The following is a 16,398-nucleotide window of genomic DNA, read 5'->3' as shown; positions in this document are numbered from 1 at the left end:
GAATGCCAGTGATATTCTTTAGTGTTAGAATAGTTCTTTTCTCGGGTGATCACGTGGAAATGTATTTTCAGAGTTGGATTGCATCTGTGTCCTTTAAAAACTGGCTCCTAAATAGAGATGAAATGATTGTTCTTATTTCAGACATTACCAAGAGCTGGCTTTAATAGCCATTTGTACATTATATTTCGGGCATCTAGACAGAAATGTTTCAGTGAACATCCACAACTATCCTTGGAAGTCCATAACTCTGCTAATAGGTTTTGCCTTGCAAATTGCCCCATTTTCAACAAAAAAAAGGTTATCTGGGAAAAGGATGTTGACTTTTTTTGTTCAAAAACAGAAGAAAAGTTTAGAATAAACCTGGCGGAGGTCAGATCACAGTTAGGAAGTTACCAATTTCCATTTGAAATGGTTTAATTTCACAATTAAGGTAGGGTGTTTTTCCTTTATTTTGCTTGTGTAATAGGGTTGGCTTGAGCCTGCTTTGGGAGCATTCCGCTTGACAAAGGACCTTTCCCCACTCTCTTCGATCCCCCCTATGCCGCACGCTGCTCTCAGCATGCGGCATCCCAGGTGCGCGCCCGGGCATCCCCACGACCCCACGCTCTGCGCGGGGTCATCAAAAGGCACCCTTTACAAGAGCACCAGGGATCCCAAATGCTGAGGGGGTGCGACAGCGGCAGCGTCGGGGCGGCTGCGCTGTCGCCGTCCCTCTCATGGGGAGTGCCGGGGGACCCCGCGCTACTTGCGCGGGGCTTAAGGTAAGTGGGGAAAGGCCCAAAGAGAGTTAATTTCATACCCGTTTTCATTGATGCAGTATTAAGATTTGTACTGTAGTAATTGATTCTGCACAACAGAATGGCAGGAGGCTTTCGAAAACTAAGTTAGTTTGAGATTCATTTTAGGTATTTAATGCACTCCTTCAATCTGGGAAGAAACTAATTAGTGTAACCCCCCCCAGTTACTTTTGCATTTTAAATCTTCCGCATTATATTCAGATATTGTGCTTTCAACAGAGTGTCCCCTGTCCTTGTGTTGTGGTATGATGGAGCTAGAAAATATATTTCCGCATACCAGCTTGGATCCAGCGATGCTCAAGCGAAAACATCAATGGCTTAGCACAGTTCTGTTTCTGCAATAGCTAGTGCTACCTTAGGGTTGCCAGCTCTAGCTTGGTGTAGTGGTTCAGAGCAGGTGGATTCTAATGTGGAGAACCGGATTTGATTCCCCACTCCTCCACCTGAGCGGCAGAAGCTTATCTGGTGAACCAGATGTGTTTCCACACTCCTACATTCCTGCTGGGATGACCTTAGGCTAGTCTCAGTTCTCTCTGAACTCTCTCAGCCCCACCGACATCACAAGGTGTCTGTTGTGGCAAGAGGAAGGGAAAGGAGTTTGTAAGCCACCTTGAGTCTCCCTGCAGGAGACAGAGGTTGAGTATAAACCTTCCAAGTTGGGAAATTTCAGGAGGTTTATGGTTGCCATTAAGATTTAACAGTTATCATGTGATGGTGTGCCAGTTTCATATCTTCCTATGTTGGAAGCGCTTTCTGTGCGGCAATCTGCAGTGCATGAATCTTCTCACACCCAAGAACCTGGTCAAGGGCTGAGCCTGGCAAATGCATTTTCATAAATTAATACAAATAAGTAAGTTCCATTTATCGCTTTTCATCCCCATTATAAGGGAACATGAAGGTCCTGCTTTAAGTTAAAAGGATGCAATTTTCTTTGTAAGTGGAAAGAGTCATCAAATTAGACGCATCAAAGGCTTACGAGTCACAGAACTTCCATTATGTCTCTGACGCAGAATTAGTTTTGTCTGATTCTGAACTGACTCAAGTACAGCCTTGACTGTCAAAGTGCGCCTTGACTTTGGTTCCTAATTCCATTGCACTTATGTATAATAAGCTTTTATTATGTATTGATCTAGTTTATGCAGCTTGGATTTTATGGAGAATTGAACAATATTTTCTTAACAGGTGGTTATTCTAGTAACATTCGTCCCCTTCCCCCTACCCCGAATGACCTGTTCGGTATTGCAGAGCTATTTCCTGTGGAATCTTTACCAAGAGGGGGTTGCTATCTGCGACTTCAACACGGCAGACCTTTCCCTATTAGTATTCAGGGCCGCGCTTTACGCATGTTTACTTCATCGACTGGCATTCAGATTCATTTTAATTAGAATCAATCACTGCTGTGTTCATATTAAATATACTGCAGCATTTATCAGTATGCAAAGTACTGGCCACTTTTTCTAAGTGTGTAAATGATAGCAGAAACACATTTAGCAGCTCGGGTCTTCCTTGTCACCCCAATCAGCATGTTAAATAAACACCACGCTGGACGCCACCTGTTTTCTTGACCTCGAGAGCTGCAGTTTTTTTATGGCGAAAGTGGAGGCAGATTTTTTTTTTTACGTGAACACGCTTGTTTTACATTTGATCATTTTAAAAAGAGGATTGATGGGGAAAACTGGGGGCATGAGCAGAGCATATTTTTGCTAGGATATTACATTAACCAACTATGTCCAAGAACAGTGACAAAGTCTATTCATTATAGCTCGCCTCCCTTCTCCTTCCCTTTTCTTTTTGGTTTTCTGTAAGATCAATTAAATAGGAATTTGACTATTCCAGCCTTCCCTGGGTTTTGTTTTGTTTTAAGATGTCATAATTGAACCCTGAGCATTTTGTATGTTATTTTATTGTGTTTTATATGAGGAGCAATGTTGTAAACCTCTCTGAGCCCATGTAAGTAGGTAGGAGCGGACAGACAGACAGACAGACGGATGGATAGACGGACAGACAGACAGACAGACAGACAGACAGACAGACAGACAGACAGACAGACAGACAGACAGACAGACAGACAGACAGACAGACAAGGCTCAGATTTATCTGGAAAACTCTGGGGGAATATGATGAAACTTTGTTTTAGATCTTCTACAAACTCCATATTCCATTTTTTAAAAAAACCTTAATGGGATCAATTGTCCTGTAATCTTTCGTGACCAGTAATTGCTGGTAAATTGCAGTGTATCCTCTTGACAGTTTGAGAGTCATTTTAATTCTCGACTGCATTGGAAGGTTAACTAAAATTAACATATAGGATGAAATTAACAAATTGCATTTCTTCTAGGTTCACCCTATTGTCTTTGCTATTGTTCTGTACTGGCACAAGGATACGTGTAATAAAGAATTAATATGTTTCTCGACAGCTTAGTGCTATCCTCAATACAACACCCAAGGGTTTGTTTTTTTATTTTTAGCATATACTTTGGGGCCTGTTCCAACATTCATACTGAATGAACAAAGAACATGTTTTATTTGGGCAAGCGTTAGCTTAAAAATTACAATTAGGTTCGGAGCGTAGCTGTTTAAAGCATAAATGTGTTTTGGATTCAATTCTGTATGGAAGGCCTACAGCAGGAAACAACAGAGAACCTGGTTATAGTTTAAAGGGCAACGGTTTTATAAGCATTTGTGGACTAGAGCCCATTTCAGTGGATTCATTATGTATTTTACTCTTTGCCTTTCTGTCTCTTGACAGTATATATGTGGGTTTGGAGGAAGATGTGCATTGCGAGATATCAGTGTGTGAAAAAGTTCACAGACTTCCTTGCTGTCTTGTATTTCATGGTGCTTTGATTCCAGTGTTGACATTTCCCCCCATTTTTAACCACATATATGTCTGCCACCTGAGGTGACACTTCATGCACTGACGTAATGCCCATTGGGCAAGGTGGGCAGCTGCCCAGGGCATCACCTTGTGGGGGGGGCATTAAAATGCTGGGTTTCGTTTTTGGGTATTTTTTAGTGGTTTTCCTTTTTTTTGGCCTGCAGGGGGCGCAGTTTTTAGGCTAGCGGCACCAAAGTTTCAGCGTATCATCAGGAGACTGTCCTTATGATACCCCCCCCAAGTTTGGTGAGGTTTGGTTCAGGGAGTCCAAAGTTATGGACTCCCAAAAGGGGTGCCCCTATCCCCGATTGTTTCCAATGGGAGCTAATAGGAGATGGGGGCTACAGTTTTGAGGGTCCATAACTTTGGCCCCCCTGAACCAAACTGCACCAAACTTGGGGGGAATCATTAGGGCAGTCTCCTTATGAGACCCTGAAAGTTATGAGACTGTGCCTTCAGAAATGTGCCCCCCCCAGCCTGCAACCCCCATTGACAGCAATGCAGAAAACTCAATGCAGAACAAAGATTCTTGGGCAAATTTCGGGATGTTCTTGCAGGGAGGGCATTCTTGGACGTATCAGCACCAGAATTTCAGGGTATCATCTTGAGACTTCATTATGGCACCCCCAAGGTTTGGGGCAGTTTGGTTCAGGGGGTCCAAAGTTATGGACCCTCAAAACTGTAGCCCCCATCTCCTATTAGCTCCCTTTGGAAACAATGGGGGATGGGGCACCCCCTTTTAGAGTCCATAACTTTGGACTCCCTGAACCAAACCTCACCAAACTTGGGGAGTAGCATAAGGACAGTCCCCTGATGATATTCTGAAATTTCGGTGCTGATATGTCTAAAAATGCACCCCCTGCAGGCACCAATGTCCTGGTGCAAAAAATTGGTCGTGGTGGAGTGGCCGCCCATGGGGGGGGGGGCATCCAACTCAGGTTTTGCCCAGGGCTACAGTTTGCCCAGGGCTGCCTCGTTACGCCCCTGACTTCATGTATCTGGTCAAACAGATGCTAGCCAGTGAAAACATATGCAGCAATACCTCTGCCAGTCTTTAAGGTGCAAGAAGACTCGTCTTGGCAGTTCAAGGCATTCAAACTTTCTACAATCATAGAACTTTTTCCATATTGAGTTGTTTCCTGAGATAGCCCTAGAGGTTAGGGTAAAGGGTTCCAGAACATGTTCTAGGCTGCATCATCTCCACAGAAAGCTGAGGATATGCCTATTGTCTCACAAAATTTTAGAACATGGCAGATATTCTGTTATTGTTGTGCATCAAACGGGGAGATGAATGACGGTAGGCAATCTATTAAGCTTATCTGTCATGCCAAATATTCTAACTGCGCTATATTATTAACTTCAAAAACCCACTAAAATTCCTTCGTTTATCACTAGTATAGGTTATCCCTTTGGGTTCAAAGGCCACCCATATTCACAGCTTGCGTGTTCTTTTTTCTGGATCCATTTTCATCCACCTGTTACATTCATTGCCGTGTTAATATTTTACTCTGAAACCCTCCATTGATAAAATTAGCATGAAGTATCAAGCTTAATTGGGGAGGCTTTCATTTTTATAGCTCAGATACAAGGACTGTGCATATATTATTCAAAGAACAGATTAATTTTTATATGCAGCTAGCTAAGACTGATTCTTAATTAACTAGCCAGGGCTGATTCTTAATTAGTCCTCAGCTTTTAAAGAGCAAGTTTGGCAACATAAAGACGGGAGAGAGAGGGGAAAAGGGAGCACAAATATCTTTATAAGTAGGTATAAAGCCTTACAATGAACTTGAACTATGCCATGGTTTCAGGTAATCCCTGCACATATTTCTCTGAGAACTGAGCAATCTGTTTTCAGCGAGCGGACAAAACAATAATAATAGCTTAGGAGGTTATGTAGGGTTGCTGACGTCTAGGAGGATCCTGAAGATCTTATCTCCAGACTGTAGAGATCAATTTCCATGAAGAAAATGACTGCTTTGGAGTGTGGCATTATACCATGCTTAGGTCCCTCCCATCTCTAAACCCTGTCCTCCCTAGCAGTGGTGTACCGGGCCTAAATGGTACCTGGGGGCATGACTGCCTTCCCGCCTTCCCGCCCCCCCCCCCACTGGGGAGGGCAGGAGCCGGCCTGCAGGGAGGCCAGGAGGGGGCGGGGCTTGGCGGCACGCTGTTTCGTCACACCCGGTGCCCCCCCCACGTGATGAAACGGCGGGCGCCTGGGGTATTGGGATACCCCATGTAATGGCCATCCTGGATGTATTATCGTTAATACATCCTGGATGTATTATCATACTTTGTTTAATGACCACTACGGAAAGCTGAATAGGTGGGTCACTTATAGGATGATATCATCAACAGTGCTCGAGATTGGTCTAACAGTTTACACTGAATTTTTTTGAGGTGTACCTTGCAATTCAGACCTTGTGTTTTGAACAGACATTTGTGTGTACGCTATATAATAAATATAATTATTTTGCTGAAGATTTTACAATTTTCAGGTCAACTTTTGAGGTTCCCTGCGTCGTCGTAGTCGAGTTCTCCCCTCCCCCCTTTTTGGTTTTTGATTGAAAAGGAGGAATTCCTGCATGCCCTTCTGATTTCATATGTGTGGGACTTGATTTGATTGAAGCTGGAGAGCCGGCGGTTGCTCTGAGGACAATGCGGCATCAACATTTCAGCAGGAACATGCAGTTTTCAGATGCTGCAAGTGCCTCTCAGGCCATTTGTGTTTGAAATGTTCTCATCTGTAGAAGTGCCGCCACTATTTTACTGCTTCTTGAGGGAGACCCGGGCTTCCCCTGCAATCCTTGAGTACAAGGATATTCTTGACCATGTCTGTATGACAGCTTTAACTAGAATTTCATATTGTGGTAAGTGTGGTTAAGATTGAGTGATCTCTTCCTTTAGGCTCCGTGTACGAGCCTGCGAAAAGCATTAACCTCCCAAGGCCAGATGGAGAAAGCGTGTGGGACAAGTTGGATCATTACTACAGAATCAGTAAGCCAAATGTTTTGTGTTTTTTGCTTTTTTATTTTTTTATTTAGTTAAAATAAGACAAACAGAAATACGCAAGTACAATTGGACGTGAGGGCGATCTGGCTGCGACATCTGGCACCCCATTGATCGCCAGGGTTGATTCGGCTGATCTGGCTGGCTAGGCGAGTGTCCCCTACCTCCCTCACCGCTCCATGTGCGTCCCTCCCAACGCTGCGCGCTCGGTGGAAGAGGACGACCATCCCAGGTAGAAGGAGTGTACTGTTCTTCGGTCAAGGGTATACGATAGCTGCGCTCCCCTGCTAGAACCAAACAAGTTCAATCATATAAAAAAGAAAACAAAAGCAATGGTAATCATCATCATCATCATCATCACAAAAGGAATGAAAACTCTAAGGTGGATTCCGCTTGGGCCAAAAACGGTGTTGTGAAAATGGTGTGAAAATGGAGTAAAATGGTTTAAAATGGTGTAAAGGGGTTTACACTGTTTTCACACCATTTTCACACCGCTGTTTTTGGCCCATGCGGAATCCGCCTAAGTATAAACCCAATGTAATCGTAAAGAACTACCAATTGCATCACCTTGTACAATTAAAATTCCATAAAAGATGCCAACTAACCCAAACAAAAAAACCAATAAGACAAAATAGCCCAACAAAGACAAACATAAGGCATTGGCTGTTTCTCTCTCTCTCTTATTTTTTTTTCCTCGGAACGAAAATATTCCTTTGAAACCTTTGGGGGATGCGAGGATTGATTTGGTTTGTTTTTCTCGACAGTCAAATCGACAGTGTTGCTGTACCAAAGCCCAATCACTGGTCTTTTCCCCACCAAGACATTTGGCGACAACCAGAGGGCGAAAGTGCATGACAGTCTGTACTGTGCCGCATGTGCCTGGGCCTTGGCCCTTGCGTATAGGTAAGTGGGATTGTTTGTTGTTTGTATAGCCTGTTCTGAGAAATCCACTGATACTGTTCCACAAGACAGCTGACTAGCCTGCCTATCATTAGACATTTACAGCCCTAAAGGAACAGCTTTTTAAAACCTTCCTTGTCTAGTTGATTGAGGGACTGGAGCACCTTCCTTACGAGGAGAGGCTGCAGCGTTTGGGACTCTTTAGTTTGGAGAGGAGACATCTGAGGGGGGATATGATTGAAGTCTATAAAATTATGCCTGGGGTAGAAAATGTTGACAGAGAGAAATTTTCTCTCTTTCTCACAATACTAGAACCAGGGGGCATCCATTGAAAATGTTGGGGGGAAGAATTAGGACTAATAAAAGGAAACACTTCTTCACGCAACGTGTGATTGGTGTTTGGAATATGCTGCCACAGGAGGTGGTGATGGCCACTAACCTGGATAGCTTTTAAAAGGGCTTGGACAGATTTATGGAGGAGAAGTCGATTTATGGCTACCAATCTTGATCCTCTTTGATCTGAGATTGCAAATGCCTTAACAGTCCGGGTGCTTGGGAGCAACAGCCGCAGAAGGCCATTGCTTTCACATCCTGCATTTGAGCTCCCAAAGGCACCTGGTGGGCCACTGCGAGTAGCAGAGAGCTGGACTAGATGGACTCTGGTCTGATCCAGCTGGCTTGTTCTTATGTTCTTGTGTTCTTAGTTGCCAGCCAAGTAACTATTTGCAATCTTCCCTGAAAGTATGACACCCCCCCCCCTTTTTCCCTCTCTTTTACATCCTTTCAGGTCAGAGATCAGTTTTACAAACATTCCCAGGGCTAATGATGATCCTTTTTTGTTTATCTGTTTGTTTAAAATATTTATTAGCTACCTGATAGGAACTTAAGGCGCTTTACCATAATGTAACGATGAAACACAGTAAAATACTTGCAAACTCGGGGTTACGGTTGTTGATTTAAAACAGCAGGTAGGCAGAAAAACCGATAATGTGTCATTATGAATAAAACTGTCTTCTGCTGCCTCCTAAAGACTGAGAGTGAGGATGGGGCAGGGGCTGCCCCTGAAAAGGCCCTGTCTTGTGCATCTATGAGATGTGCTTCTTTGGTTGATGGGGACAGTCAAGAGTGCTTTTCCCTGTGATCGTAGTTCCCAGGCAGAAATGTTTGGGAGAATAAAGTACTTCAGATATCCTGGTGCCAAGCCATGTGGGGCTTTATATGTTAAAACCAATATCTTGAATTAGACTTGGGAGCGGATCAGATGCCAATATAATGGGGATGACAGAGTAGTTTTGTTGGCTACATATGGGTGAAAGTTTGCTACGGTTCAGCTCATTGGATAATGTCAGTGGTTTCCATCCACTGAAATCCAGAAAAAGATGAACTGAAATAAAGTAATAAAATTCAAGCTGAGCAGAAAGACAAACGTATCCAACAGAAAATCAGAAATAAATGTGGAATAATTAATGAATGATACTTTAGTACATTGCATAATTACATATGATGAAGCCGTCTAAATTATAAATGATGAGCAATTGCAGCTATAGAAGGATTCGTTACAGGGTAGTGTTACCATAGTAACTGCTGAGTACTTTCAGATCAGCAGCGGATTTTGCAGTGTGCCAGTGCTGAACAAATACTTTTCACCTGTAAAGCAGGGAGCGCTTTAATTCAAACCATAGCACCTTTCCTCTCCCCACCCCTGCCCCGTAAGTATGGTGTGGAAACCCTGATTTAACGGCCCAGGCTAACCCTGCCTTGTCTGATCTTGGAAGCTAATCAGGGTTGACCCTGGTTAGAACTTGGCTGGGAGATCACCAAGGAAGTCCACCGAAAGGGACTCTGTCCGCGAATAGAGAAGCGGAGAGCAATTGCTCCTGGCTGAGCACAGCATCCAGAAAGAGCTTTCCTGCCAATTCTCATGGAGCTCAGCTCCAAGAAGGATTGGATACTGGGGGACAAGTTTGCAAGATGCACGGTCTCATCTTCTCTCAATGCCCTTATTTTACGCAGTCTTTCTGTGTGGGAAGCACGAGTTAAGAGAATCTTTAAAAGGCTCCCGAAAGGTCAACTCAGGTGAACTCTGAAGCAAAACGGAGAGTACTTTCTTGAGTTGTGGAAGCTGTGAGTCAGCACACTATGTGGAGGCTATGAGTGCATGTTCAAATATCAATGCAAGTGCATGGCAGGTGAAGACCCCCCCCCCCACCCCGATTCAATTAGTCCAGTGTTTTGTTGTTCACACATGTCACTAAAATGTTTTTTATGTATCCCTGAGGGAGTTTGAAAAACCTTGTCTCTCTGCAGTATTTCTGCCTCTGAGCCGTGAGTTTTTATCGATTTCTCGGGGAGATCACCAAGACTTTGACCTTCTAGAAGTACTGATCGCCAAAGGGATTTTAAATAAAAGGACTGCTAGGTTCATTTTTGGAGCTTTCAGGGTTTTAAATTCTGGTACTTTTGTTTTCCAGAAACTCTGTTAGTAACTGATTATTCCAGTTCTTTTCTTCCCTGGAATTTTCTCAGTTCCTTTCATAGGCACTTAATTTTTATTCTGTTCTTCCAATTGGCTCATTTTGGCTATTCTTTTTTTTTTAAAAAAAAAATAAGGATTTCCCCAGTGTACTATTCAAAGGTGATTCTGAAACACATTAAACTGTTAAATCTTGCTTTATAAGAAATTGCAAATGTCAGGCTGACACATTCAAGGGCCAGTTAGTACATTGTGCAGGGCTCCTGGTTTACCAACGTCCTGGTGGGGCCTCAGCCACTCAGGTGGAGGAGTGGGGAATCAAACCTGGTTCTCCAGATCAGAATCCACCTGCTCTTAACCACTATACCAGTCTGGCTCTCAAGTGGGGTATAAATCCAGGCCAATGCCACCCCCCATCTCTTGATGCCTAACTGGCAAAGTATGCATTTTACGAATATTTATATTTTTATTTATTTGTAATTTGATTTATAGCCCCCCCCCCTTCCTCTGACATGCTCAGGGTGTCTTACAGCAGAGTTCAGAATAAATCAACACGTGATCCTAATGGGATTAATTGTAATTGTACAGCAGGATTTCATTTTGAGGAATTTGAAATATTTATTGCACACATTTTCCTTCCCCCTACAGGGGTCTGCAACCTGCAGCTCTCCAGATGTTTATGGACTACAATTCCCATCAGCCACTGCCAGCATGGCCAAGGGTTTTCTAATGTGATTCTTCCCCCTAGAAACATACATAGAGATAGCTCTTTTTAAAAAAGATATCTTGCTTGGTATCTTTGCAGAATATGTTTTAACTTAAGGGAGGCTTTTTGTTTCTTTTAACGCAGTACACAATGTCACTTTGCATTATGAATTTGCACTTTACGCTTATTGTTCAAAACCAGAATGTATAGTTTGGGGAGCTCTAGCTTTACATTTAGATTAAATATTCTGTGCCATTCTGGATGTCCTTTTTTATGGACATAATTTCCTCTTCCAGCTCTCCCATCTTCTCATTTAAATGGCTTCGACCTTCATGCTCCGCAAAGGATGCCTCCATATTCAAAGATACGCACAGGCCATTTTGGGAAATGAAAGTATCGCTTTGTGTCCGGGCCTAACCAGACTGATCTTGTCATTCCTCAGACTGTGTTATTGCTGCCTTTTAAAGCCCTTTAAAGCCTTGTAATTATTTGTTTGAAAACCATGCACAAGCTGCATTCAACCGCTCTGCCCGGGTTTAAAGAATGTCCTTCTCTGTGCTGCCTTCCCAGAGGTCTGAGCCTTTTTGGCAGACAGCACCACTTGACATTTAAGTCATGGGTTTCAGGTAGTGGTGTTCTTATTTCTCAGGTCTGGAATGCCGAGCCAGATGGGCATGGCTGGGACTAGGGTGTTGGAGCACCTTCCCTATGACAAAAGCCTACCTCACCAGGTGTCTGTGGTAGGGAGAGGAAGAGAAAGGAGCTTGTAAGACACATCGAGTCTCCTTACAGGAGAGAAAGGTGGGGTATCAATCCAAACTACTCCTCCTCCTCCTCCTCCTCCTCCTCCTCCTCCTCCTCCTCCTCCTCCTCCTCCTCCTCCTCCTCCTCCTCTTCTTCTTCTTCTTCTTCTTCTTCTTCTTCTTCTTCTTCTTCTTCTTCTTCTTCTTCTTCTTCTTCTTCTTCTTCTTCTTCAACAATTCTGGATTTCAGTGCCAGGAAACAGTATCAGGCCTCAGCCTCTGTGCCTTGTTGTTGAACTTCAGTGGTCCTGTTTGGCCTCTGTGTGAGACCTGTGAGAGGTGGGTTGCACAAAAGCTGTAGCAGAGGCCGTTTGTTCTTTTCACAGAGTAGGAATTACAATCACAGTAATTTCCCCGCTGCAACGATATCATACGAATGGACACTGAGTTTTTGGATCACTCTGCCTTGCAGTTGTCCACTTCTTCCTATTTCTGCAACATGTCTTTGAGAGATTTCCAGCTGTTAGTATCCGGAGTATTATTCACAAGTGACTTGTAGGTGAGCTTGCTTCAGATTTCCCCTGGCCTTACCAGGAGCAAATCAGTTCATGGCAACCAAGGGGGCCAGCTGGAACGCCTCCTAAAGAATCGGGCACAAAACACGGCGGGAGCGACGTCCTGTCTTCCTTCATGATTAATTCTGAAAATGCTTATCGGCTTCAAAATATCGCTTCCCTGGGGATGCCGGAGCCTGCATTCTTCTTTCTGATGCGCCGGCGCAGGGGAAGGTGATGTTAGTTTAACTGATATATTTATGAGGGAAGAAAAATGACATGGGAAGGCGGAATAATGCACTCCCTCCTTCCAGTTAGCTTCGCACAGCAGGGAGATCGTCTCTCCCCCCCTCCCCCTTTCCCGGAGCACAGCTCTGCTAGCTTTTCATTTGAAGAGCTAATTATAATTTCATTTTCATGCACAGACTTTCCCATCAAGTTCAGATGATCTCTCTTCTTCTGTGCAACTTGCTTCACTGAATCCCAGTCCCTCCCCGCCCAGTTTCAACTGTAGCCTCTGTTATTTTGAAAGCTCGTGTAGCTCTATCAGCTACCGTTTTCTTCAAATATTCATTTGTGGCTGTTTGGTTTCCGGGCAGATCCCCCACCCCGCCCCCCTTGCTGGACTTGCTCACCATTAAAAGCCTCCCTCTTCATTTTTTTTATGATGCCTCTTAGTAAATCAAAACCCAAATGTATTTTTAACCAACAGAGCACCCCCTAAGGGGGTTCAATTTAATTACAAGCCCAAAATGTCATCTTCTGTAATATACATGTTTAATTTTATTCCTGTACCTCTGTGTGTCTCTCTATGTGTGTGTACATATGTATATATTGTAAAATACATAGCGATACATTCTATGACTTGACATGTTCAAATTAGAAAGGTAAAGGCAGTTCTCTTTGCAAGGACCAGATCATCACTGACCCATGGGGTGATGTCACAGCACAAAGTTTACTAGGCAGACTGTCTTTTCGGGATGGTTTGCCATTGCCTTCCCCAGTGATCTATGCTTTATCCCCAGCAAGTTTTACTTCACCAGCCTCGGAAGGACAGAAGGCGGAGTCAACCTTGAATTGTCTGCCTGAAACCCGGACTTCTGTTGGGATCGAACTCAGATTGTGAGCAGAGCTTTTGACCACTGTACTGCAACTTACAACTCTGTGCCACAGGGCTCCATGCTTACATTAGTGAATTTAAAAAGGGTAGCCAGGATTTCTCTCCGGCTGTGTGGCATATATCACTCAAAAGAATATTTGACATTTTCCTTTTGTTGAAGCTTTAATTCCATTTCCGGTGTGATGTGTAAAACACACACAAGAGTGTGAAGGTTACTTCTCGTTTTTGTACATAGTTGGAGCAAACCAGGGCGTCCAACAAGCATTCTTTGTTCCTGTTTTAAGTGCTTTAGCAATTTACACATTTTTCTTCTGAGGAGCTCAAGACAGCGTTCCTGCTCCATTCCATTTCTCCATTAAGAAGAAGAAGAGTTTGGATTTATATTCCCCCCTTTCTCTCCTGCAGGAGACTCAAAGGGGCTGACAATCTCCTTGCCCTTCCCCCCTCACAACAAACACCCTGGGAGGTGGGTGGGGCTGAGAGAGCTCCGAGAAGCTGTGACTAGCCCAAGGTCACCCAGCTGGCGTGTGTGGGAGTGCACAGGCTAATCTGAATTCCCCAGAGAAGCCTCCACAACTCAGGCGGCAGAGCCGGGATTCAAACCCGGTTCCTCCCGATTAGAATGCATCTGCTCTTAACCACTACGCCACTGCTGCTCCCAATAACCCTGTAATTTTGGTTAGACTGAGAGAAAGTAACTGGCCGCAGATTCTCCCTCATCACTTTTGGATCCTCAGCCTGCACTGTGTGGTAGGCTAGGCAAAGATCTTGAAGATGTTCCTTTGGCATCGTCAAGTGGCAGCCCAGATCAGGGTCACCCTCCCCTGTGTCATGATGTCATTGAAGCCCGTGGGCTTCAATCTTAAAGAGATAGGGTCCAGCCTTCAGCAAGAACACCAGGGGGCAGACTGACGTGAGGGGTCTAAAGAGGCACTTCCATTATTTTTCATGCTGCCATTGTGAAAAGCAGTGAGCAAAAAAAAAGTAAAGCATTCTGCCTGCTAAATGCTGTTTAGTTAAACACCCCTCCAGACACACCACTATGTCATTACTGGGTCTCAGGCAAATAATTTTCCTGTAGAGTCTCATGATAAGAGCCTGCTTTCTCTAAACCTAGAGGCAAATTCAGAATCATCTGATAAACGGGGAAACATTGGTTCAGGGGTCTCAAGGTTGTAAACAGCCTTTATTTGACTTCATTCTATGCATCTTCAATGTGGAGGGTTGTTTTTTTTTTTTTTTTTTTAAAGCCATTGGTTTTATTCTGGCCAAGCAGCTGAGGCCTGAACGTCTCTGAGATAGCTGGGGCCGCAACATAACACATTCTTAATAGTTAATTATCAAAAAAAAAAGGAGAGCTGCCAGTACCCTTTTAACTTTCTTCTCGGCGTCTTTCCAATTTGTTTCCCGGGTTATCTCTCCCACCCAGGCGCATCGACGACGACAAGGGAAGAACCCACGAGCTGGAGCATTCCGCTATAAAATGCATGCGAGGGATTCTCTACTGCTACATGCGCCAGGCTGATAAGGTAAAAAAACCTTGCTGCACGGACCGCGAGCGTGCACTTACTTCTAAAGGATTAGGTTAATTGTCAGGAATCTAATTAAAGGGGGCATCAGTTGTAATGCTACAGTGTAACACGGCCAGCTAGAAAAGGTCGCGTTTCAAAGCAGAAGGGGAAAAAGCACTTGACATTGTGAATCGGCGCTAAAATTCATTTTTTTTAAAAGCATCCTGTCTGTTAATTATTCCTGCAACATAAGCCTAAGACAGACAGACGCTTGCTCGTTTCCATAGATACAATATACAAACAAGGTCAGAACCGTAGTGCAAGTGATTTAATAAAGCCAAAAGGGGTGCAGATGGGTGCAATAAAGTTCAAAGTGCACAAAACAATGTACATGTACATGTTGCATACGGCATTTAGGAAAGGGAAAGCACAATACATAGATCCAAATAATTCTGATTAAAAATACAAACCCTGAGTCCACAAAATGACAAGTCCTTTAAAGGTTAAAATTGATGATATTTTGAGGACCCTGATTACCAAGAAGAAGAAGAAGAAGAGTTTGGATTTATATCCCCCCTTTCTCTCCTGCAGGAGACTCAAAGGGGCTTACAATCTCCTTGCCCTTCCCCCCTCACAACAAACACCCTGTGAGGTAGGTGGGGCTGAGAGAGCTCCGAGAAGCTGTGACTAGCCCAAGGTCACCCAGCTGGCGTGTGTGGGAGTGTACAGGCTAATCTGAATTCCCCAGATAAGCCTCCACAGCTCAGGCAGCAGAGCTGGGAATCAAACCCGGTTCCTCCAGATTAGATACACGAGCTCTCAACCTCCTACGCCACTGCTGCTCACCAAGCCACATTGGGCAAAAAGCTGGTATCCTCTTTCCAAGATATGGGATTTTTAAATCCAAGGAAGACTCTCCTGGTAAAATGGCACCACGTCAATCCAAATGGGGTCTCCCGAAAGGCTGGCAACAAGAAAGTGCCCCGCCGTAAGGTCACATTTTTGATATATCTTCTTTAGTAAATTAATGGGTCTTGCTGAAATTACTTTCAAGGGGTAAAAAAAGATGGAACAGTTCTCTAAATCCCTATTAGGTTAAGGCTCACTATCCATTTCATGCTGTGTTCAGACACTGTACCCATTTTCTTTGTCTTTTTTTTTCAAGAGGAGGAGGGTAAAATGGTAAAAGGTCTTTGTCCAGAGGAAAGCAACCAAAATGGTAAAAAGTCTGGAATCCATGGCCTACGAAGAGAGGCTTAGGGAGCTGGGGATGTTTAGTCTGGAGAAGTGGCGGTTAAGGGGGGACATGATAGCTATGTTTAAATATTTGAAGGGATGCCATGTTGAAGAGGGAGCAAGCTTGTTTTCTGCTGCCTCAGAGACTAGAACACAGAATAATGGATTCAAGGTTCAGGAAAAGAGATTCCACCTCAACATTAGGAAAATCTTCCTGACAGTCAGGGCTGTTCGACAGTGGAATTCCCTGCCTTTGAGAGTGATGAAGTCTCCTTCTTTGGAGGTTTTTAAACAGAGGCTGGATGAACATATGTCGGGAGTTCTTTGATTGTGTGTTCCTGCAAGGCAGGGGGTTGGACTTGATGGCCCTTGTGGGCTCTTCCAACTCTATGATTCTATGAAAAGGTAGCCATGTTGGTCTGCAGGAGTCCAGTTACACCTTGGGATGAAGATTTTCAGGGTATCAGC

General features: G+C 44.0%; 1 protein-coding gene across 9 annotated transcripts in view; it reads left to right on the top strand.

Moving 5' to 3' along the window:
* The window catches only part of PHKB (phosphorylase kinase regulatory subunit beta), a 141,253-nt gene that overhangs the window by 11,708 nt on the left and 113,147 nt on the right, over positions 1-16,398 (top strand). For 8 of the 9 annotated variants that reach the window (XM_048516168.1, XM_048516172.1, XM_048516169.1 and 5 more), the window contains 3 exons: positions 6,586-6,675; positions 7,452-7,590; positions 14,613-14,712. In XM_048516168.1, the coding sequence (XP_048372125.1) occupies positions 6,586-6,675; positions 7,452-7,590; positions 14,613-14,712 (329 nt within the window). Of the gene's footprint in view, positions 1-6,585; positions 6,676-7,451; positions 7,591-13,146; positions 13,186-14,612; positions 14,713-16,398 lie in introns of those variants that run through there. The other variant, XM_048516171.1, reaches the window with a different exon arrangement.

The sequence above is a fragment of the Sphaerodactylus townsendi genome, linkage group LG14, assembly GCF_021028975.2.
Source record: "Sphaerodactylus townsendi isolate TG3544 linkage group LG14, MPM_Stown_v2.3, whole genome shotgun sequence".
Classification (NCBI taxonomy): domain Eukaryota; kingdom Metazoa; phylum Chordata; class Lepidosauria; order Squamata; family Sphaerodactylidae; genus Sphaerodactylus; species Sphaerodactylus townsendi.
Note: the sequence above shows the minus strand (reverse complement) of the source record. Positions and strands in the feature narration are given on the sequence as shown.